Here is a 23,899-nt window from a genome sequence, read left to right as displayed (position 1 = left end):
TTCTTCATAGCCAGCCCACTGCATTAGACCCAAATTGGAACATAATGTCTTTCTAGCAACATAATCCAAGGGTTTGTTAAACTTGTAACCAAACTGTGCAGTGCTTTGCAGGACAAATGAGAGGTGACATTTGCTCCAAAAAGCCTGAATTTTGCAGTCAGGGAATGAGAACATGTGCACAGAGGGGCTGGATGTGTCTCCTTGCAGGGTGATTATATCTGACTGAAGAGCCAAGCCCTCCCATCTTTCATTAGACACGTTGCCTAATTAGACATGTTGTCCCTGAATATTAATGGTAAAAAGAAAAGGAGAAAATTACCTTTCCTCCAGTTCTATTTTAAAGGGTTTCAAGAGTGGAATAAAGGAATGATCAAGATACATGGTGACAGATTTTGCTTTAGGTTACTTTTAGCACTTCACTAGACCCACTAACCTACTTAAATATCAGTGCTGTTCCTACCTGGTATAAAACCTTGCTTTGTAGCTTTTAAAATGAAATATTTTAGAGTTATTTTTAGAGATAACTTTATCTTAAATCCTCTCAAATTGATTTCACAGTGGACTTGTGGGTGATTTTGTTAAAAGGAAGCACAAAAGAAACCAGTACAGCCTGTGGATAGGTTAGGTATTTCTGCAGTTCAGAAGGTATTAGGAATAAGATTTCTTTAAAAAATAAGAGGGATTGTTGAGCTTATTGAACCTGCAAATGCTTTTGTGTCATGACTGAGCTTATTTATGGATTTAGTTTTCACACAGCATGTTTATAAATGTCTCCAGACTTCATGTAAGAAGTTTCCAAAGCTGGACAGCCTGGGCTCCTTTCAGCAATTCCCAGAACTGTGAGTAGATGTGGTTTGCACAGCTCATCTGACTCTTAGTGCCTGCTTCCCCGTGGCAGAAAATAATCATCCCATGGGGTTAGGGCTTTGTGAGCTATTTTTGGGTTTGAACCTTGCACATTCAACTACCTGTAGGACTGGACAACATTGTTAGAACTTGATACATTTCCTGGAATTAATCTTTTCTCTTGAATGGAAATACTTGGAAGTAACTTGAGTGACACACATGGAAAAACTTCCACTTGCTTGAAGAAACAGAGAGAATCAGAACTATGAGGTGGGGGCTGGTTTAGGTGGTTACACTGCCCCTGCCAACATGAGAGGAGTCTGCTGCCAGCCTCTTGTCCATCTGTGGCTGAATTTGTCCCTAACAGCCACAGTCCCTGCAACAGGTCAGAATGGGATAAATTGCTCCTCTTAAACCTCATCATAAGCCCTGACATGTGGAATTCTGTACAGCTTGGAACATTCATCTCTGGATTTTTGGATAAGTCATGATGGCCAGAGAGAATTGGGTAATTATGCCAAATTATCAAGGCTTATCAGACAATGTTCCAGGGCTTTTGGAGAGCCAGGAAATCTTCTCTGCTTGCCATGGCTGCGTGGCTGGAAGCTGTATCACAGCTGTTACCTCTTGCACAGCATTAAGCAGAGCTTGTGGTGCCAGTGGGGTGTTACTGGGCAGAGCAGGGCTGATTTAACAGGGCAATCACCTGCCAGTGCCTCACTGCTCATCACCAGGGGCTGAGGGTGAGTTTACAGCAGCAGGGCTGAGTCAGCCCCTGGCATCCCAGCAGTGGCACCCTGCCCTCAGCAGCACCACCATAATTAAAACTCACAGATTTGCAATACAGGAGATTTTACAGCTCACCTTTTGCAGATGACAAAATAATTACTTCAAATTGATGCTGGGTCACGGGGAATAAGGAAGATTGGAGAAGGTTTGATATTCCTTTAGTGGTTAAATAATGTGGTTGATTTAAAACAGTTGCTGTAAGTCAACTCTTTAAATACTTACTTGGGCTGAGATTCTTCGTCAAAACACCTCATTTGTCTGAGCTCTGGGACAATACACAAGTTGAATCAGACCCTATCTGCAGACAGATGTTGTGGCCCAGCAGTAAATTAAGTTCTTGATGCATTCACTAAGAGAGGACTGTCTTCTTCTGTAAGGTCTTCTAGGAACCTGCTTTGTATCAGGCAAGGAAATCTAAAGATGAGATTCTGCACTTGCTTCATTCAAAACACAAGAAAGTTGCACAGAGCAGTTGCACAAGGGAACGTGTGGTTTTTCAGGAAAGCTCCCTCATTTCAGTTGGAATATTTAGCACATACTTCTCAGAGCACTTGACAAAGCCAATTGTCCAAGAGTCAAGAAAAGAAATTGTATTATTGATAGTGTCCTATGGATAAATAAGTAGAAATCATGGAAGAATAAAAGAAATATTCTTCAGACAGAGATTTTTTTGGCCCAAGATTTTGGAGGCTGATTTTGTACTGCAAGTCAGGAGTCCCATTGATTTTGAATCAAGACAAGTCAGGGAATGTATTTTAAGCCTAAGACACATCACTGTGCTTGAAGACTGAAGCTGGGCTCTGTCCTGTGTGCTGGGCTCTTAAAATGCTGTGCAGCACCTGTCAGTAGATTCTGGGCTGTGAGACACATCCTGCAGCACAGAACAGGGGTGACATGAGCTACACAAGGGGCTGGGCTGGCACATGGGTGTCACCTCCAACCATCTGCCCAGGCAGGACATGGTTTTTCACAACAGATTTAACCCTCTCAGAAATTAGATTTCAACCCCTGTCTAGTAATAAAACACAACACATCTATTTATTCCATGTTCAAAGCCTGTTCTCCCTTTTCTCCTTCTGCTAAAGTCACATTAGGATGGGGCTGTCCTGCAGGACATGATGAGGAAATAAGATGGCTAGAGAACTGCATGGAATATCTGTGCATCAGTTACTAATCTGTTCTGGATGGATGGACTTAGAAGTTATCTTAGTGACTAACCACTGGAAAATCCTGTGATATGGAAGCTCATGCATTTTTTTTGTGGCCACAGCTGCAGTCATTTCCCTTCAGAGACACATCATTTCCCCAAGACACATCCTGTCTCAGAGGGCCACAGTGTCTCTGCTCCAAGCTGCTGTCCCCTTTTGCAGGAGCCAGCACATGGGTGGAGATTTCCTTCCTAGTTTCTTCTCCTGAAAAGCTCCATCTCCAGCTCCAGCTTGAGAAATGGATTGATTCTTGACCTCTTGCATAAACATTGTCTCTGCATGCCAAAGGGAGCCTTAGTGAGAACCAGAGCCCCTGTCTAGACATGTTTCTTCATCCCAGAGCTCTGATAGGTTTGTCCTCCTCTGCTGGGTTAACTCTCTTTGTCTCTGAGCAGCAACAGAGTAAAAGCAGATATTTAAGCATGTGCATCTCAATGCTTTCATGTAGTTTGTTCCATTCAGCAGCAACACAAATAATCCTCCAGTCAGACAATTTTCATAATCTGCAAAGGGAAAAAAGGAATCTTGTACAAGGTGAAATTTTTTGTTCCCTATCTTGATTCCTGAAATACAGAAGCATTTTATACATGACTGCAGTAGGGTTTGCTTCTTTTAGCACAGAAGAGCAGCAGGGAAGGTAACAGAAAGCCTCAGGGAGGACAGAATTCCATTCAGGAACAGGACAAAAATGTGATGGATCTGCAATGAATTCAGGAAGTACTTTAGCTACAGTGAGGAGTTATGATTGGCTTAGGGAGGGTTTAGAAGAAAAACCTGAGCCAAAGAGGCAGACAAGGAGAACAATGCCCTTTGCAAGAAAAGGTGTTGATGAATGCTTTGAAAGGGTATGAGTTAACCAGGTAAATTAACAAAGAGGCAGAGAAAGCTGCTGGTAGAAACATTCATCATTCTTCACAATTTCATTCTTCTGTTTTTTTGGGGCCAGATTAACAGAACTTTACCAAAAAAAAAAAAAAAAAGAAAAATACTGATGTGATAAGAAAGGGAACAGACTTTCATAAATATTTCAAATGTATCTTTCTAGATGAAATGAAACCTGATCAATTAAAAATTTTTAGGGTTGCCTAGATGTAATCTGCTATAGTACTTTATTTCTCAGAACTACACCATTAGGTGGCAAAATAGGCATTTAGCATTATCAGTTATACATACAATGGAAATACATCATAGAGAAAGAAGAAATGAAGGTGTAATTCTCTGCTGATCAACTCATCTTTAACTCCATGATCTCCAGGGCTGGTGTCTATAAAGTCACCCAAGTCAGGCTCTGGGAAATTCAGTAAATGATGGTTGGTAGAAGTAAATACAATCCAGATAATTTAATTTTTTTTATTGTCTCAGGAAAATAGTTTTAACCTGTTAATTAACTTACAAAATCATAATAATAGGGGCAGAGCTCTCTTGCTTTCTTGGTACCTTTACAGAAACTGGGGAAGAATGTGATGTAATACCAGCCAGCTCTCATTACTGCTGAAGGAATATGCTGTGATTAAACCTATATACAGAAAGAAATGGAATGTAATTCTTAAATGTTGATTTGCTTTGAACACATTCCACATGCCAAGGAATGAGTTTCCAGTATACTCTTCCATTTCTAAAGATGGGGAGGACCTCACCTCTGAAAAATTAACTACAACCATCCTCTTCTGAAAATGAACACTACTTGGTTAAAGATGTTTGTACACATTTCCTGCAGTCCAGAATCACTAAATCCTTTGAGAACTACCTGGAAAAGCAAAACCTTCTCCTTCTTCCTCTTGGTAAATTCAAGAAATCAAAGCCCTTTTTTGTGTAGTTGTGGAACAGATGAAATTTTGGTATTTCTAAATACTTCTTCAATGTTTCACTCCTATGACACCAATACCACTGATGTGATATCACAATGATACCAACTATTATTTCTCCTTGTGGATTCCTCACCCTGTTGGTGCCCTAAAGATGCCTGACCTTGCCCCTTTCCTACACTTTCCTCCGCTCCTTTAGAGAGTGGCTCAGCTGAGAAGCTCTGCCTGAAGAAGTTGGATTGAATTCCCAATTCCAACAAGGCTGTCATCCAAAATGATCTGCAGGGTGATGCAAGGCACTCCCATCCCTGAGGATCCCAGCAGCTACCTCATCCTGAAAGGATGTGCTGTTCAGTGACACCAGCCTGCTCTGCAGCAGCTCTGGTGATATTTGCTTGTCTCTCTCACAGGATCAGCCCTGCCAGAGTGAAATCTCCTGAAATGGAGCTCCATAAAGATAATTTGCTGCAAGTTCTTGGCTTCTGAAAGTGAAAGCAGGATCAGCGAGACATTGGTTCTGTTAATCTGAGAATATTTTGAGAATCTGGGGGATAGTGCTGGCTCAAGAACCTCTGGATCATAACATTCCAGTGGGATTCCTGGGTTGGGAAAGCAGCACTTTCAACCACCAGGGACTGCCAGCACCTTTGGTCCCCTGCACTGCTGCAGTTCCTGGTGCTCTGCCAGGCTTCCCTTGCTCTGCTGCCTGCAGATCTCACACTCGTCCCTCATGAAGCTGCTCAGCTGAAATCCTGCCTGGCAGCTCTGCTCAGTGAACAGTGAGAGAAAATCCTCATTTCCCAACAGCACTGGGAGATAGGACAGGACACAAAGAGCTGTGGAACACCCAAGGCACAGCTCTGTGCCTGGCACAAAGAGAAGGGAGGCAGCAGCAGCTGGCACCTGGTGCCTCTGGGTGTCTCAGCCTGGTCCAGGTCCTTCTCCCCACCTCAGGGACAAGAGCACCTGGTCCTGACCTGACTGGGACCCAGCCCTGCCAGGCTGGTGGGAGCTGGAGCCCCTCTTCTCCCCCTGTTAAACACACACCTGCTCTGCAGGACTGTCCCACATGTCGCTGATGTATTTGGGATGGATTTGTCACAGTGCTCAAGTCATGTTGGTTGTTTAAAAATTAAGTAAATAAAATCAAATATGGCACATATTGAAGAAAAATGCACAGCAGTAGCAGCCATCCTGCAGGCAGCACATTTTAAATGCTGACCCAAATGCACAGACTGTCAGTTAATGCTCTAACACTTGCAATATATCACAGTGTTTTCACTGAAAGGTGAGCAGCATGTCCAAAAACCTTAGAAAAATTTATAGTTCAGCAAGTTCCTTTCTGAAAAGCAGTTTGAAACCAAGTATGCTTCATGACCTTTAAAAAACACTTTTAATGAAAGCATTAAAATGTTCATATAACTACTGAACAATGAAATACTGTATTTAATCCCAAAGGGTTTTTTTAAATATTGGCATTTCAATTAATGTCTGACACACTAGTTATCCATTAGAAAAAGTTCATGTAGAAAGAATTCTATGTTTAATACAACATTAAGCACTTTTGTCAAATTATAGCAGAATTATTGAATGTTGGGTCCAAAGTGCACTGCAAGACCCCAGAAATGAATAATCATCATGTTAGGAAAAATCTAGAAATATGCTAAGTATGTGAAAAGTAGCTTTATATTTTTCTTTTTCTTTTCATGGCCAGGTAATGTCACAATACTTTCAAACCATCAGCCATTTGCTTTATATACTTGGATTGAGAAATGGATATGTGAATTTGTAACAGATTGAAACTTTAATAGTATGACCTTCAATTACAAATGCTGATTTTTCTTTCTTTTTTTTTTTTTTTTTAATGCAAGAATCAGGACACCTGGAATGTCTTTGGGGTGTGTTAATTTACATAACCATTACAAAGTAACTTCTTAACTGTTTCAGTGCAATGTAAAGCCATAAAATCCATAGGTATATTGTCTATGTTTTATAGTAAATGCTGCTTAGAGTTTAATTGTTTCAAATTCTCCTCTTTTGAGCCAGTGGTGAAGCACTGAACCAATGCTTCCCCTTGTGCTCTGGCTGTGCTGTGGAGGAGGTTGGTGTCTAATACTTGCTGGTTTTGTGATAAACAGCTGATGGCAGAGGGGACAGGCACAGCCCTGGCCAAGGAAGGGATCCCAGGATTCCTCTGCTCCCTGCTGAAGTGACACTGGAGCAGCAGAGCCACCACTGCAGGAAGCACTGGAAATCTCCACATGGCACTTAAGGTACTTAGGGAGGAACAGGACGTGAGTCCCTATGTACAACATAGGGGAGGTCACATTTTATGGAGGGAAAGCTTTGAGAACCACATTGCACTTCCAAGGCCTTCAGTGAAAAAAAAAAAAAATCAGTTGCACGCCCAGGTTTGAATTAACGAGGCCCAAGCTCTGAGCTCTGTCAGGATGGGACACTCAAGGCACAGGTACAGCTCAGCTCTGTGCAACTGCAGAGAGGAAACCCCCTGGGCTGTGGCAGCCACAGGAAGAACTCAGTGAAGCACAGGTCATCTTCTCATCCCATGCTGGGGATCCATGGCTGGATCCTCATCTCTGACTGCCCACATGATAACAATTCACAGCTTACCTCAGCAGGAAAAGCCAGAGCAGTGACATGACCAAACCAGTAGGGTATTAGTAAGAGTAGGTGTGTGATGTTAGAGCTTAAACTTCTAAAGTAACATTGACTGTGGAAACGTTTGTAGCTTTTCTGGGAGCTTTTCTCACCCTTGAGGCCCCTCTGGCCCTGCAGAAAGCTGCCCATGACTTTGATGGAGCTCTCCTCATGGGAAGTGTGTTGCAGAGCTGGGAAAACTCTGGAAAGGGTCACCTTTCCCACAGGGTGGGAGTTAAATTAGGCAACATGGCATGGATGCAAGGCTTTTTATTATTATTATTATTCTGCGAATGGCAGTTCACAGAAGCCAACTGCTGATTTCTACACAGTGCAGATAAGAACCAAACTGGTCCAAAGTTTAACAGTTTCCAGGGCTGGTCTGTCACACCCTGGCCATGGGGAATACTGTCATGGATCGGCAGCACTCCTGCGTGGGACCACCCATTTCAGCCTGCCTCGGAATTCTCCTGCCATGTCTTTTCCCATTTGTACCCTCGGTTTTCCTGTCCCAACTCCCCATACAACCTCTCTGCCACCCTCTCCTCCCCACCTTGGCCATTCACCCACATTTTTCCTGATCCCCAGCTCTCCCAGGCCACAGCCATTCTCCACATCCTTCCCAGTCCCCTACTCCCTCTCAGATACAGCTATTGCCCACTACCCACATTCTTCCCGATCTCCACTTCTCCTCAGGACACGGCCATTCCTCCCATCCTTCACAGGGTACAGCCGTCCCCCCAAACCTTCCCAGTCTCCTACTTCACCTCAGACATGGCCATTACCCACATTCTTCCTCATCTTCAGTTCTCCCAGGCCACGGCCATTCCCCCCATCCTTCCCAGGACACGGCCAATCCTCCCACCCTTCCCTAGCCCTTCCAGGACACGGACATTCCCCCATCCTTCCTGAACTCCAGTTCTCCTCAGGACACGGCCCCATCCTTTCCGATCCCCAGCCTTCCCAGGACACGGCCATTCCTCCCATCGTTCCCCATCCCCAGCCCTCCCAAGACACGGCCATTCCCCCATCCTTCCCCAGCCCTCCCAGGACACGGCCATTCCTCCCTGGCCGGCAGCTCCAGGCCTCCGCCGCCACCTGACGCCGTTCCCCCCCCAGGCTGACCCGAGGCGGGGCGCGGAGGGCGGGCAGGGCCTCCCCGGGGCAGGAGGGAGGGACGGAGGGAGAGCAGAGAAGCCGAGCTCGCCGCCAGCCCGTCCGTCCGTGTGGCTCCGTCCCGGCTTTGTTGTGCTCGGGCCCGGGGGCGGGGAAGCGGAGGGAAGCGGGGAAGGCTCCGCTCCTCCTCCGCGGCCCCGGCCCCGCTCATGGCGACGCTGGGCACATCCGGGCCTCTCCTCCTTCTCCTCCTCCTTCGGCGGCCGCCGCTGCCCTGAGCGCCCGGCCCGGCTCCATTCGCGCCTCCCCCGAGCCCTTGGCGGAGCAGCGGCGGGGGAGCCCCGGCCGGGGCCATGTCCAACCCGGGGGCCCGGCGGAACGGGCCCGTCAAGCTACGGCTGACAGGTGAGGCTGGGCCGGGGGCGCGGGGCCAGCCCGGCCGGGGGGCGGGAGCGGCTCCTCCGGGTGTCGTTGAGGTTGAACCTGGGGCCGAAGCGGCCCCTGAGGCCTCGCAGGGAAGGGGAGGACGAGGTTTCCCTGCACTCGGTTTTCCTCCGCTCGGTTCCCCTCGGCCCCGGCTCGGCGTGTCCGGGCTCCGCCGCCCGCCCGGCCCGGGGCCCGCAGCCGCCTGGGCGAACTTCAGCCACCGCACCCCAACTTTGCCGTTTATTTTCCTTTCGTTTTCTCGGTGTAAACTCGAAAGAAACTGCCACACTCTTTGTTTTGATCTCTTTGTTTGTTTATTGTTGTTGTTTTGTCGGGGTTTTGAAGCGATTTCCTCAGCTAAGACTATTGGGCACTGGAGAGGCTCCCAGGGCAGTGGTCAGAGCCCCAAGGCTGGCAGGGCTCCGGGAGCCTTTGGTCCCATTCTCAGGGACAGGGAGGGATTTTGGGGTCTCCTGTGCAGGGCCAGGAGCTGGACCCGACCATCCTGGTGGGTCCCTTCCAACTCAGCATATTCTGTGTTTCTATGATTGTTCAGTTCTTGGGTGAAGTGCCTTGTCCTGCCCTCCTCCAGACCACTTGACCTCTGGTATTTTAAAGTACCATTAAAACGGTTCACCTGCATGCTGGGAAGAAAAAGAATCTGGTCTTAAATACTTAAAATTATGCCCTTTTCCATATAAAATCCCAGATAAACAGGCTTAGAGGAAAAAAATACTAGAAATTCTGCTGGAGCTTTCTTTAAAAAAATTCAGGACACTTGGATCTAGCTCTTTTCTTCAAAGTATTGTTAAGTTCTACAGCACATAAATGATACTGTGTGTCCTGAAGCATCAGTACACGAAGGTAAGCAATTACAAGAGTATAGATTTTCACTGTAAATATCCATCTTTATATAGTCTAGCTAAGCAGCCTGCAAAAGAAATATTTTTTAAAATATTAAGAGTTGTTATATTTACCTTAGGTGTGTGAGCAATATCTCCAGTTTAATGCCTAATAAAGAGAGGTGTTTTCATACTGATTTTTCCAAGTATGTTATTTTCACAGGAATAGTAAAATGTATCTGCTTATGTTTTACTTTAGAATTACTCAGACTAGATTTGTAATCTAGTTTTCATGGAGATTTGTGAGTGTCTCTATATTATACTTGGAAATAAAACTCCTAAAATGAGCATAGCTGCTGCTGCATGGAACAGTGCTGCCTTGTTTTTACCGAGTGTTTTGTAGCTTTCTCCTCAGGTTATTGCTTTAATACTTTCTTTCCCTGAGCAGTGAGTGCTCAGACTTGCTTATCTTTGAAACATTACAAATGGTCTGTAGCCTTATTTAAAAGCATGGAAAATACTGTCTGGGGAGTTGTCTTTCTCACCTCTGTGTTTTGTGTTCGAATTCGTTTCATATTTTATTTTTATTGAGGATTAAGCATATATTGAAACTGTGTCTGTGACAATCTCGGTGTGTTGAGGGGAGTGTGACTGTGACCAGAAGCAGCCTGTGCTTTTACTCACTGTGGCCAGCCCCCAAATGCAGCAGGTACAACCCCAAGGAATGGTTTAAGTGTTCTTGGAATCTTGTATTTTAGGAAGGGAATGTGCAGAGCATGGGATGAAGGCAAAATTGTCTTTTTAGGACTGTTCCAGGGTTAGCAGCTCTGGCAGGCACTGAGGAGCAGTTCTGTTATTGGAAGCTTATAGGAAACGTTGGCCTGTGTCTCCAGCTGAGCAGCTTGAGGTATTTTCTCTTTAGCTAATGGGGAGCTGTTCCACGTAGGGTCATTTGTTGTAAGGAAGCTTTACATGTTTAAGGAAAACAATGAATTTTATTAATTCAGCTGACATGTTGTCATTTCTTGCCTAGGAATACTTTTAAGTGATCTGTGTGGTTTTGATTACCCTTTTTGATTGGAAAAGCAGTTGGAGGGCTCTTGAGTTCTAAAACTGTTTGGAATTAAAAGAATCTGTATATCCAGTGTTTTTAAAAGTTTATTCTCAAACTGACAAATGCTATTTAATCTTAATTTTCTTTGGCTCTATGAAACTAGCAGTCTTCTGTTTTGGCTTGAATGTTTATGGGATTAATTCTGCAATCATTGTTCAACGCTTATCTTTTCTGTTCAGTATCTCTAAATTAGATGGTATAGATTAAAAAATGGATTTCAAGAACTGGATTCAATTAGCAGTTTTTCAGGACATAAACATTAAAGGTTTAGATGGAAAACATTGTTTTGACTGACTGGATAAATGACAGGGTAATGTTTGATGTGAGTCCAAGAACTGATCTGGAGCTAGTGCCCAACTTCTCAGTCCATCTTGAGGAGCCAAATAAAATATTTAACCTAGGCCTCATTTTGCAAAAAAGGTTGACTCTTTGTTGAGACCTTAAGAAAGTTCTGAGAAATGTTTGGCATACCTTTACACTAAGTGTTTAACAGTTTATTTAGGTCTGGGTTCCACAACAGAGACAAGCCACAGCGGTGGCATACTTCTAGTAAGTTTTTATTTAGATTACAGTGCATCTGTGTGATACATTTCTTACAAAAGGTTATTCTTTTGCAAAGGTTTGGCTGTTTGTTGCAAATATCACTTGAGTGTTTAGTGATACCTATGTTGATACAGTTCACATAATCCTGGGTTTAAAAAAAATCTCTGGATAATTGTTAAAATCTGAGGGTCATGGCTTCTGATGATGCTTCTAGCAGGAGGTGTAAATCCTTGTTTCTGATTAAAATATAGGCAGTGTAATTTAAATTAGCTAAAGTCTAGAATTTCACTAGTCTTCTGCAAAATTTATCTTAGCAGCTTGTAATAACAATGTCCAAGGAAGTGTAAGGAAAGCTTCTTTGACTCTCACATATTTACCACCATTTGATCTGGTCCTATCCTGAGTACATTAAAATTCTACAAAAGCTGCAAGTGCAATCATCCCCTTCCATTCCTAGTGTGATTTTTCTCAGTGTTGTGTTGAATGCGTGGATTTGTAAATACACTACACTGTCAGTCAGAACATGCTGATTTTGTTCACCCCATTGTTGAATTGTGTTGATCTTTCATTCTTCAGAAAACTGAGAAATTACCATTGTTTTCAGTAAATATTTTATATCCTACTATGTGAATTTTCTAATGTTAAAATAGCCACATGTGGCTGCTTTCACTTAGGAGATCAATGACAGCTCTCTGAAGGTGTTTTTATCAAGGAGATACTTTCCAAAATCAGTTTGAAGTCCTCAAAACTCAGTGAGCATTTGAATATGTTGAGTAAAGGTTCAGTGCAGAAGTTTATTTAGTTCATGTTTTGCAGGTAGTGTTTGTCTCTGAATTATTAACAAGTAAGGACACTTCCATAGCCACAAAACCCAGTTACACTGGGCTGGAAAAAGTGGTGATAAATATCCCATGGATAAAACTGGAATGAGCTGGAAGAGTTTTGCTGGTACAGAATCAGACATAGGCCTGAAGAGTTGTTGGATTTGTTTTTCCTCCTTCTTACTGCTTCCAGCTTTCCTGCAGGGTTTGCTGATTAGAGAAATAAAAGCACTGGGTGTTGTGTTGTGGAAAATGGATCAGCATCTCATGTGCTGCCCCTCTCTCTTCTCTCTTGCTGCTTTACTGTCCATTCAGCCCTCCCAGTACAAAGGTGGGACTGCACTGGGAACTTACAGTGTTGGAGGAGAAAGTGCTGCTGTTTTACCAGACCATAGAAACTCTGGTTGTAATGCTAATGATATTTCTTGCAAAACATCCTTTATTCATAAAAAGCCAGAATATTCCTGAGCTTTGTAAAACAATGTGGAATGTTCACATCTGGTTTTTGCAGTGGATAAATCAAAGTTTTAAATTAATCCAGTTGAGACAGTGCTTTACCTGAATCCTAAATTTTCCAGCAGTGGTGGTGTGTAGTGAGAGTCCCTACAAAATCTGTGTGTTGGATAAGTGGGTCCTAGTTATTCCAAATGAGCCACAGCTGTGAAGTCCTTAGTTGGGCAGCAGCTGTGGCTTGCAAAGATAACTGGGATAAAAGGGGGTGGGTCGAGAGCCCAGGAGGAGCCCCTGTGAAGCCATGAGGAACTGCACAGCAGAGAGGAGCTGCATGGCTGAAAACCAGCTAGAAGGTATGGACTTTAAGAATATCATAACAAGAGTATGGGACTCTAGAAATATGAAATACAATAAGATAACAACAACAGTGGTGGAAGCAGGACTGAAGTTTATGGATTTGAGAGCTTCACTGTGGGAACATCTGATCAATCAATTGATAAAGGAGCTCCCTATATTTGTATGTAGCAAGGCAGTGGTTTCATAGTTGACTGAAATTGTAGTGCCATTTTAGGTCAGTTTAGAATCTGAGTGCTTTTCTTTTTTCTCTTTGTAGTCCCTGGCTTCACTTTCTGGGCCCTCCCTTGTGTTGACTCCAGCAACTGTTAGCTCTGGGATGAGCTGAAAGCTAATCCTACCAGGAAAAAAAAATGGTTTTTGTATTGAAGAGGAGGGATACAGAGAAGGAGCTGCAAAGAGGGCAGGGCTGCCTCTCCCACCAGCAGCCTGTAGTTAGATAGGCTTTGGTCAGCAATAAAACAATGGGGTTCCTTCATGGAGGGTATATTTGACTTAAGTACTGGTTTTTGTAAGCCATGTGTCATTAAGAAATCCCAATCAATAAATTACATAGTCGGTGGATTAAGCTGGTGCAGTCATAACAAAGTCAATAGACATGTGTCTGATCAGACGTGCAGGGACTGATGGCTGCTTGGTCCTCAGTATTTTCATCAAAGTATGAAGTGTGTGTGTAAATATATCCTTTCTTCTATACACAGTGTACAGTTATAGATATTTATATACATATAAATCAGTTGTGGATCATACAGATGCCAAAGAATTGTAATAAACAACTGAGCAGCTGTATGGAGCAGTTTCAGCTGTTTGTTTCTATGAATTCAGCTTGTACGACAAAGTTTTATTCATCTGGGTATAAAATTATATGTCTGTGTTCAAGAGTACATAATGGGGTATCATGGCAAGGAAAACAAAGATCAGAAGGGATTTGGGGGAGGAAATTGCAGTAGGGAAACAGTTACAGGGAGGGTTCAGTTAAAAGATTGCAATTCAGTTAAAAATCCCACTATTCACCTGTGGCTGTACAATCAGCACAGCATCACAAAGAAGCTGGCAGGGATTTACATGTGTAGGAGACATATGGGAAATCTGCAGGCAGTCCTAATGCTAATGTTTAAAAAAATTAAAGCTATCACTGGGAAAAACAATAAAAGTAATCCTGGAGGTGGAATATTAGCAAGTAATATTTAGAATTTTAGTTTTCAGTGAAGTTTGAAGAGTTTACACTGTACTGTAATGTCTCTGTGTGGCTGGACAAAGCTGAGAATCTCATCTAGTGGTGACAAATTATTTTCTGTTTTCTTTGTTAATCACACTGAAAAATCTGATCAGGCCCCAGATGAAAACATTTTGTCTTTGTGTCTTTAAGGTGAATGGGTAGATCCCTGAAAGAAGACAGCTTTTAATGTTTTGTTCTGGTTTATCTCATGGCCTTTGAAGTGCTTCCTTGCTTTGCCATCGTACTTGGAATGACATCTCACCACTGGGCCAGACCTTCCTTGCAGCCTTTAGAAGGGTGGATGATTTCTTTGGGTGTCTTCCCTGCTCTCCTCACAACAGTGACGTGAGCTGGCTTCTGACTTGGCTGAGAGGCACGAGTGCATTCCTGCCCTGGCTGCTGTGTGCCTGCTTTAATGTATAAAATGTGAATGCCCATCACACGTGCAGGGCTGAGATCATCCCATGACTCCTGAGAGCTGGGAGGATTCGCCCCAGTGCTGGAGCTGCTGTGTGTGCCTGCTGTCAGCAAAGCACATCCCTGTGTGGGGAACAGGATCAGGATCTTGAGGGACATTTGTCAGTAATATATTCAAGGAAGCAAATTGTTGATTTTTTCTTACTACTTCATCTTTGAGTACTTCCAGTGAAAGCATAGATAAGATTGCTTGTAACTTTGAAGAAGTCTTTGTCTGCTGATAACAAAGCTCAGGACAAAACTGGCTGAGCATTATCATCTGAGGTTAAGGGGGAGACTGATACAGGATAGAGAATAGACAAGCTGAAGATCATAAAAAGGATAAACCAAGTAAAGCTGGGATTTAGATCCACTATCTTTTGACATTCTGCCCATGAACATTGTTTCTTTTAAATCCACAGCGGAGATGGTTTTGTTTTGGGCCTTCTGAGACTGTGCACTTGGGGTGATTTGTGTTCAGTTATTGCTCATGTGCCATATTTGTGTGCACTATCAGCTGTACTTTAGCATCCTGCAGACTCTTGGGAATTGCTTTTTTTCCACTTCAAAATACTTTTTCTTGTTATTGCTTAGGCAGATCAGACCAGAGGGCTGATATCCCCAGAAATGAGTAACTCATACTGCTTTTGATGAAGTGTTATTCACATTTACAAAATTCTGAAAGTGAAAGAAAAAGTAGCAGTATGTGAGTTTCTGTGGCTGTATCCTGTTGGTGATTTTGTGGAGTGACTCTTGGCCAGTGCATATTTAACCCAAGTTACAAGACTTGTTTTCTTGGAGAAAGGGAGAGTCACTCCATGGCTGTGGGATTTTCACTGGAACAGCTTCAGTGCTTCCTTTCTGTAACAATTCATTTGAGTTGTTTCAAATATGCAGAGAATGTCCAGGCTGTGTAATTTACAGGTCACAGTAAACCTGTGTACCCACATTGTGCCACTGATGCTTAAATCAGCATGTGTGATGCCATCCTGCCACAAACACAGCAGTGACAATGCCATAGCAAAGCTTTCCAACCCACAGCACCAGTTTTGGGGATGCACATGTCCCTCTGCTCCATCCTGTGCTGTCAGATGGGTGAGCTGAGGAATATATCCACATTATGTCCATCTCTTGGCATCCCCCTGCTTCTCTGGCTGTAGAGGACTGTGGTGGGTTGATGTGTAAATGAGTGCTGGCTCCAGGCAGGTTCACAGACCAGCAGGCTCTTGGTGGCATTTTCATTCTGCCTTGACCCAGATTTTAACATTACTGATGGAGTTAAATGGAGTAATAACTAATTATATCTGTCATGATGCTTCTATTTAACATGCTAACCATTTGATTTGGAGTTTATATATAGATGCATACATAAATTCAATTATAGATGCAGTTGTGCTTGTATTTAACTGGAGGTGGAATCTGTGTTGGCAATATTTGGAGGCATTTTCTGAACTTGGGTCAACCTAAAGATTTCTTTCTAATACAGACAAAGACTGGGCTGTACACTTCTAAAATTATGTATGATAAAGCTCCTGCTTTGTGCATATCGTAGTACATGAGGAAAGTAGATGGAGAGTACTTAGTAATTTGTTGTTCATCTTAGTAAAAGGCAATCTAATAATAAATGCAGGTATTTTTAATGCAAAAAACATAAAATGTACAAAAATTAATTTTATTACTGGTGAGGGAGGAAAGATGTAGCTGGGTTAGATGTTTATGGACATGGATGGTTAAAAAAAATTTAAATAAATCCTTAAGCGTGCAAAGGAACCAAACATGTCTGAATAAAATTCATAGAATTACATTCATGCTTAACTGCCTGGGATTAGAAATTCATGGCATTTATTGTACCAAGCATTTGGCTATCCTTATGGCAAATAGTCCTTCAGTTTGACTCTTAACAGAAAATGTTCACCTTCTTCTGAAATTATTTATAATATCTATAAATATTTATTTTCAGAGAAGAAGTTCTTCCTATTATTTTCCCTGGTGGATTATAAAATAGTTTATAGCTCTGTATAGAAGACTGTGCAGGATTAGATGAGTAATAGCATTGTGCTTAGTTGTAGTAATATTTAGGTGTCCTCTTTTGTTTAGCAGCAGAGTAAGTTCTTCTGTCTTAATTTATAAAGGGTGGTATGATATAAGAAATTTCAAAGGATAGAGCTGGTGTAGGTGGTGCCAAACAGAGGCAGAAGGGGTCATTTGTGGAGGTGAAACAGGACAGAGTGGGGTACAGTTGTTCAAGAGGTGACAAAGGGGTGTGAAGGGACTCTGAGTTTCCCAGGTTTTGTGTCACTTTATAGTGGAAGCAGAAAACAAATGTGGGTTCCTGTGCTTGGGCTAAAATGTAAAGAAATGTGCAGGAGTCCAGCTCTGAGCCAGGCTGTAATGATTCAATGATTGCACTGCCAGTGTGGAAATCTGAAGATACTGAGCATTTCTCTTCACCCTGATAATACAAATACAGGTATTTTAAAGGAAACAAAATACCCATTGCTCATTGAAATAGATGTGAAGCACCTCATCCTCACATCTTCTGGAGAGCACTTGCTCAGCAGTACTAATTAAAAATGATGCCTTCTTTAAGCCTGAGTGCACTGTGTATGACACAGAAATTGCCCACACTTAAAGAAGGGCATAATGCATGAAAAAGCAGAAATTTTCTAGGGCTTTTATTTAGGGAATTGTAGTAGAAAGTTCTAAAATGCTTTATACTGATTTTGCAGAAGGTTTTTGTTAATTGAAGCTTGTGAAGAATGGTAACAAAATTTTGTGCCATCTTTCATAATTTCCAGTGGGTTGTATATGTGGCATTTCTAAATGTCTGACTAGCAATTCTGGATGCTTGGTGAAGCACAGGGTGCTGGTGAACAGTCTTCAAATGTATATATGTGATATAGAGAGATATATATGTCTCTCACATAGTTATAATAAACTCTTGGTCATATATGTGATATAGAGAGATATATATGTCTCTCACATAGTTATAATAAACTCTTGGTCAGAGATGTTGGAATGGGGAAAAACTGCTGTTGTCTTCTGTTCAAGCTTATTAATGCTGCTGCACAGGAGAAGTGCCCTTGGTTTCTTACAGAAGCAAATGCTGTCTGTAAATTCCAGGTGCTATGCAATAATTCCAATTTGCCTCAATAGTTGGATATCAGCTTTTTGTTTAAAAGTTAAAGGTTTTAAATCTTTGTGATTGTACTAATGCGAGGGGACAAGATTTATGCTGAAGTTATGCTGTCATGTAACCCTGTGGCCCTTTTGTGAACATCCTTCATGTTTGGGATTTCTTCTTAAGAGCTGGGTTGAAAGATGATTTAAAATGTTGGCTTCTGCTTTCTTCTGTAGCAGGAAAAGAGAAGGCCTTTAAGGAAAAAATGACTTGGAGTAATTTTCAGTAGTACGTGCGTCGTGCCTGGCTTGTCATAAAATATTTGTGAAGTCTTCTCTCCCTTCCTCAAGCAGTTCCCACAGTTCACAATGTTCTCTCAGAAGCTGTTATGAGGGGGGTAAAAGGAGGTTAAAACTTCTGTAGTCTCATCTACCAGGATAGACAGTAAAGTTCTTGGTTCCCCTCCCAAACAGCAAGAGGTTATTCTGCCTGGGGGAGGTCCTATGTATTTATATTTGTCTGTGTCTCACTTGCTTCTGTGGCCAGAGGATCATGAAGAAATTCTGTTCATTTGTGAGATGTGAATGTGGCATTGTGAATACGTGCCTCGGATTTCCTCATTACAATATTTATCATTTTTCCTGAAAGTTCCTTTCCTCTGGTGAATTGTTCATCCTGTAGAATCAGTCAGCTATTTCCTGTGTATCAGCATAATGTAACTTCATCTACACTGGGCAGGACTTTGGACCCATTCAAAAGCTTTCTATTTTTCATAAGTTTATTGGAATTTAGTAACCTCATTGTCCGCATTTCAACAGTTCTTTGCAGTGTGGTCCATGTCTGGAGATGCACTTGTCCTGCTCCCACCCTTGTCATTGCAGGACAGGAAAATTGTCCCTGGTCACCCTGACCCTTGGATTGCTCCTTGTCCCTTCAGCACTGTGGGGACTGGGAGCTCTGGGGCCCACACTTGCTTCTACTTTGTGTCATTTGAACATGGAATTGCTTTGTCTGTCTGAACATCTTGGCCTTTTACTTCCATCAGTGGAATTTATAACTCTGGCTGAACTTGGAATACCAAGCTGGAGCTAACAATGCCAGCTCCAGTCAGCACTTGCCATTATCAGCACTGCTCAGTGCTGCTGGCTAACACGGACATTTGTCATGCTGAGGAGCTACATCAGACCACATTTATTTTGGGAAGATTCTGCTAAACTTCAACCAGTTTCAAAAAGGATTAAAAGATTAAAAATACATTGCACATCATGTAGAAAAGCTTTGTTCTTGTGAATGCTTTATTCTGGGGCAGAGGCTCTGTCACACAGGGACACGGTGATGGCAGGTGGGGCTGGATCAGCCAGGTAAGGCTTGGGCAGCTTTAGTGAGGAGCTGAGCTCTGTCTCCTAAAGCTGAGCTCAGTGAGCTCCTGGGGTGGAGAGAGGCACTGCCTGGAATGCACAGGGCACAAAAGCTGCATGAGGGAAGAGGAGAAGGGAGTGACCTGAACGAGGAGCTGTCTGGGTAAATGGGAGGATTTTGGAGTCTGATTTTGGCACTGGGGATGTGTTGGTACCTGGGCTCTAGTGCTGCAGCTCTGGATGTGACACAGGGTCACAGAGGGAGCCCAGAGTCTGTTCCAGCCCTTTCAACACTTGGCTTTCTGTCCAGGGAATGCTGTTTGTGCCCATGTGATGTTCTGCTGGTGATCTGTTCCATTGGGAAGAAGGGGTCACCTACAGCAGGGGGGCTTTATAAGAGCTCAAGATGCATAACATGCGAAGAATGTGAGTGGTTACATTTGGAAAGAGGCCAGAATTTAAAAAACAAACAGGAAAAAACACCCACCCCAAAATTTCTCCCATCTGTTCCTTTGCTTCACATGTCCACCACCTTGATCCTATATGGAAGAAACAGGGAATGAAGGGCTGGCTTCTGAGTGGCCATGATTCAGAACATAATTCTAAAAAGCCTTGCAGATAAGATCAGGGTTACTCCTTATGTGTAGAACAAAAGGAATTCTTCAGCTTTTAGCAAACTTGAGACTTATTTTTTAAAAGACCCTTGATTGTGAGAATATCTTGGTCATTTCATTAATGCTGATATTTTCTTACTTTAAAAGGGCCAGAAATCTTGCTGTTATTTATGACTGAATTATGTAGTTTTTAAGTTTCCTTGGCTCATTTATGTGCTGTATTTTCACAAGAGTTCTGGAGTTACAATTAATGCAACTGCAGAAGTTACAAGTTTTCAGAGAAGTGTTATCTGCTGTTGAGGAGTTCATAGTATGAAAGATTTGAACTTTTTTAGTTAGAGTCAATGTTAATATGTTAAATATCAAGCAGACAGAGAAAGCTATGAGCTATGGCAGTCGTCATTTGTACACTGGGATGGATCTTGCATTCTTTGTGAATATTTCTGTATAGAAGAGGGCAATTTAATTTACAGCTTAATTTTAAATTTAATTTTACAGTTTATCCCCACTGGATTTGCACCAGAGCATCTTCCAGTGCCAGGGGCGTGCCAGGGGCTTGATTTAGTGCCCCGTGCTCTGTTTGCACTGAGTTGCCAGTGTTGTGAACCACTTTGACACTCTGTTTGTATGAAACACACACAAAGGAGCCTGCAAAAGAGTTTGAGCAGTGCAGGAACAAACCAGAAATCACCTGTTCTGGGCAGGTGTATCTCCAGCAAGAGACAGGCAGATGTGCAGTTTGAAGCTAGACAGAGTGAGGAGAAGTTATGGGTGCATTCAGATGGGTGGTTATTTTTTTTTAGAAAACTAAAAATGAACAAACTGATAAAATGTGAAACTGCAAGGTTTCATTTTAAGTAAACTGAGTATTGTCTAACTAGGAAGAAAAAATGAAGTTTTCAGACTGTTTTCATATTGTATAGTTATTTGTTGATACATAACAGTGGTTCACTTTTCCCCCAGTGTTTGACACTAGTCTGAACCAAAGTCTGCTCCTTTGCCTAAATCTGTTCATTTTCACACCTCTTTGTGCTTTGGACAATTATAAAGTTATTAAATGCATGATTTTGTTCAGCTGATCCCTTTTATCATGATTTCAGGTCAGTCATAGCCTTGTCTGCTTCCTAGGGGCATGTTCAGGATATGTTTGGTTTTTAGGTGTACACTACCTGCATCACTTTCTGTTGAAATAAATATTTATCAGTTTATTAGGAGAATAGTTATGTTTGAGAGTTGGGATGTGTCTTTGTTCTAAGACTATGAAATCCCTAAAAAACAGAGAACCATTTACATCAGATATGGTGTTAACTGCATTTCATAAAATTACCTTTCTTCAGCAAGATGTTTTGTTATTTGCACACATGTGCACATTTAGTGGTTTGTTTTTATTCTGAGGGCATGCTTTCTTCATTGTATTTGGCTAGAGGTTTTTTTACGTTTTAATTGAAGTATTTACAATATAGTTATTTTTGTTATAGTGACCCATTTTATTGTTTCAGAAATGAATGAATCATATATTCTAGGTTATTTTTTCCTGGCAAATATTTTTCTTTAATAGTTCCTCAGGGCTAGCTTAAGTTGTACAGATGAATAATACTTGAAATGCAGTATCTGATTCATCATGTCAAATGTTACAAAGAAAAACCTTTATATATATACACAGGTATATGTATATAAACCTAATATATATATATATATATATATAAACCTATATATATATAAACCTATGTGTATATATATATCTATATATAGGTGTATATATATAAAAATCTATATATACTGTATAATCTATAGTATATATAAAATATATGCACTATAGATTATATAATATATATAATATTTATTTTATATATTATATAATATATATTTTATATATTTTAATATATATATACAGGTGTATATATATATAAACAGGTGTTTTGACTTGCAAGAACATCAGCTTTACATGGGACTAGACTGGTTGTGTAGCTGGTGCAAGGCAATGAAATAATTATGTTTCTTGAGTCTGTTGTTTGTTCTACTTCACCTCCATTTCCTAAAATCCCAAGATTTTGTTCTCTTTCCCAGGTTTCTCTGCTGGCAGAGCAGCTGAGCTCCCAGACTGTGATCCCTTTGCAGGTTCAGGGTGTTTGCAGTGGTGTTGGATGGATTTTGTCATGAGAGAAGGGTCAGAGGGGATTCTCTGCTATGCTCCAAGGCAAATGAAATTTCATTTTGGTGACAGGTACAGCAGAAGGAAACCACAGGGTGGTGTGGGAGCTGCTCATGGTAAATGCTCTTTGGGTGTTGAATCACAGTTTCTGTCTGGCCTTTCAAGTCAGTCCCAGGTGGAAGAGTCCAGGTGCATTTCCTTGACTGCTCAGCATGAATTCAGCAGCCAGATTTAATGATAGAGATGAGTAAGTGGCTCCACAGCCCCCTGAGACAGCAACATCAATACTCTGTATTTTTTGTTAGCTGAATGTGCATTCTCTATACTGAGGTTTACAACATTTAGAAGAGTAAGAGTATCAAAAGAGCATCTACTATGTGGGCATGTGTTGCTGTGAGCACTCTGTGTGAAACCTGTACAGACCAGGGCTGCATTTTGTGTGTCTGTATACCTGATTTATGTCATCTGCAATGTAAAGGATTAAGTTCTGGTAGATTTTGTTTAGGCATAACAATATCATACACAAATTGTTTTTTCATATGTTTCACTGTAAGGAAGTTAAAAAAAAAAAAAAAAACAACAACAAAAAACACCAAACCACAAAAACCACCCAAAACAGCAAAACCCACCCAACTCTCCCTGTGTTTTCTCTGTTGCCCCTACCCTGAGCTTCTGTCCACACAAATATTTATAAACAGCAAGTAATGCACTGTCTTTTGCATGCACAAAGCTCTGGGGGAAATGGGGAAATGTTTCAGAACGTGTAAGGCATTGAAAACTTTGTTTTGCTCTGATTTATCTTTCAAAATTTGTGGAGTCCTGCCTAAAAAACTAGAATACACTCCCTGTGAGCTTATGTTACCTTTGTGTAAAACAGTCAAACCTGTACTGCTGGAACTCAGAAATTCATGGGCAGAATGACTGAAACAGTAAAAATGACTTTAAAAAGTGATTATTGGATCAACTGGTATGAGCCCAGCTGCTGAGGATAAATTGATTTTGCTATTGCTTTAAATCTGTGATGTGTTGGTATTTTGGCAGAGTAAGAAAAACAAGGATATTAGAAAGTAATTTACTGCCCGGGATTAGTGAGCAGCGCTGTGTTTCTGTGGCTGGGGCTGCTGGAGATGTGTCTGATAAACAGGACGAGGTCTAGTCTGACAGCTGGCAACAATAGCCTGTGCTCAAAGTCAGGTGTACCAAATTAGCAAATCTATTACAAGGCTACAGGAGAAATCTCACAGAAGACAAGCCTTGTAGGCAGAAGTGCTGCCAAATGGGAAATGATTCATCGTCTCTGAATGGGATGAGCACTGAGCAGAAGCAGTTTAAACCTCAGACTGCTTTGGCTCATAAACCACCAAATATGTGATTAACACTTTATCTTCTCCAATCCCGGGGTTTTTATTGTCTCCTGAAGAACACTCTGTATTCAGGAGCAAGATCTGTGAGACTCATTTGTTTCTTCTAATCTCTTTTGGAACTTTGAATGTGTTTAGGTATTTTTTTTATTTTTAGCTAAAGGACAAAATGTTTGTGTGTATCCTAAAAAGCATTCTTGTCTTGTGACCCTTCAGCAACAGCACCTTTTAGTGAGCACCAGGAGTGCAGGCACAGCTCCCTGAAATGATTTACTGCAGTTTATTTGCTTTTATTTAGTGAAAATACATGATTAGCTGGAGATGTAGTTTAATGTAGGACATTATCGATCACTGCATTTTGATTTTTAGTATTTTAAAAACTTGCATCACTTTAACATTAACAATGCTACTCATAGTCTACAATGCTGAAAGATGAACAGGAAATATGTTTATGAATTCTTAAATTTAGTTAATGCAGAAAGGAGGTACAGTTTACAAAGTTGGACGAAACAATGTAAAAGGGAAAAAGCCTCTGCCCTCCTTGTCTCCATAGAACTGATCAGGTATTTATAATTAATTTATTATTATATCTTATTTATTATATACAATTATACTTTATACAATTATAAATTGTCATATTGGC

The 23,899-nt window shown here is 41.7% G+C and overlaps 1 protein-coding gene across 1 annotated transcript in view; it reads left to right on the top strand.

Moving 5' to 3' along the window:
* Window positions 1–8,717: 8,717 nt before the first annotated feature.
* The window catches only part of SMURF2 (SMAD specific E3 ubiquitin protein ligase 2), a 60,530-nt gene continuing 45,348 nt past the window's right edge, over window positions 8,718–23,899 (top strand). Inside the window, exon 1 of the mRNA XM_063175947.1 lies at window positions 8,718–8,827. Within this exon, the coding sequence (XP_063032017.1) occupies window positions 8,776–8,827 (52 nt within the window). The 5' untranslated portion in view covers window positions 8,718–8,775. The remainder of the gene's footprint in view (window positions 8,828–23,899) is intronic.

Source organism: Melospiza melodia, chromosome 24 (genome assembly GCF_035770615.1).
Source record: "Melospiza melodia melodia isolate bMelMel2 chromosome 24, bMelMel2.pri, whole genome shotgun sequence".
NCBI lineage: Eukaryota > Metazoa > Chordata > Aves > Passeriformes > Passerellidae > Melospiza > Melospiza melodia.
Note: the sequence above shows the minus strand (reverse complement) of the source record. Positions and strands in the feature narration are given on the sequence as shown.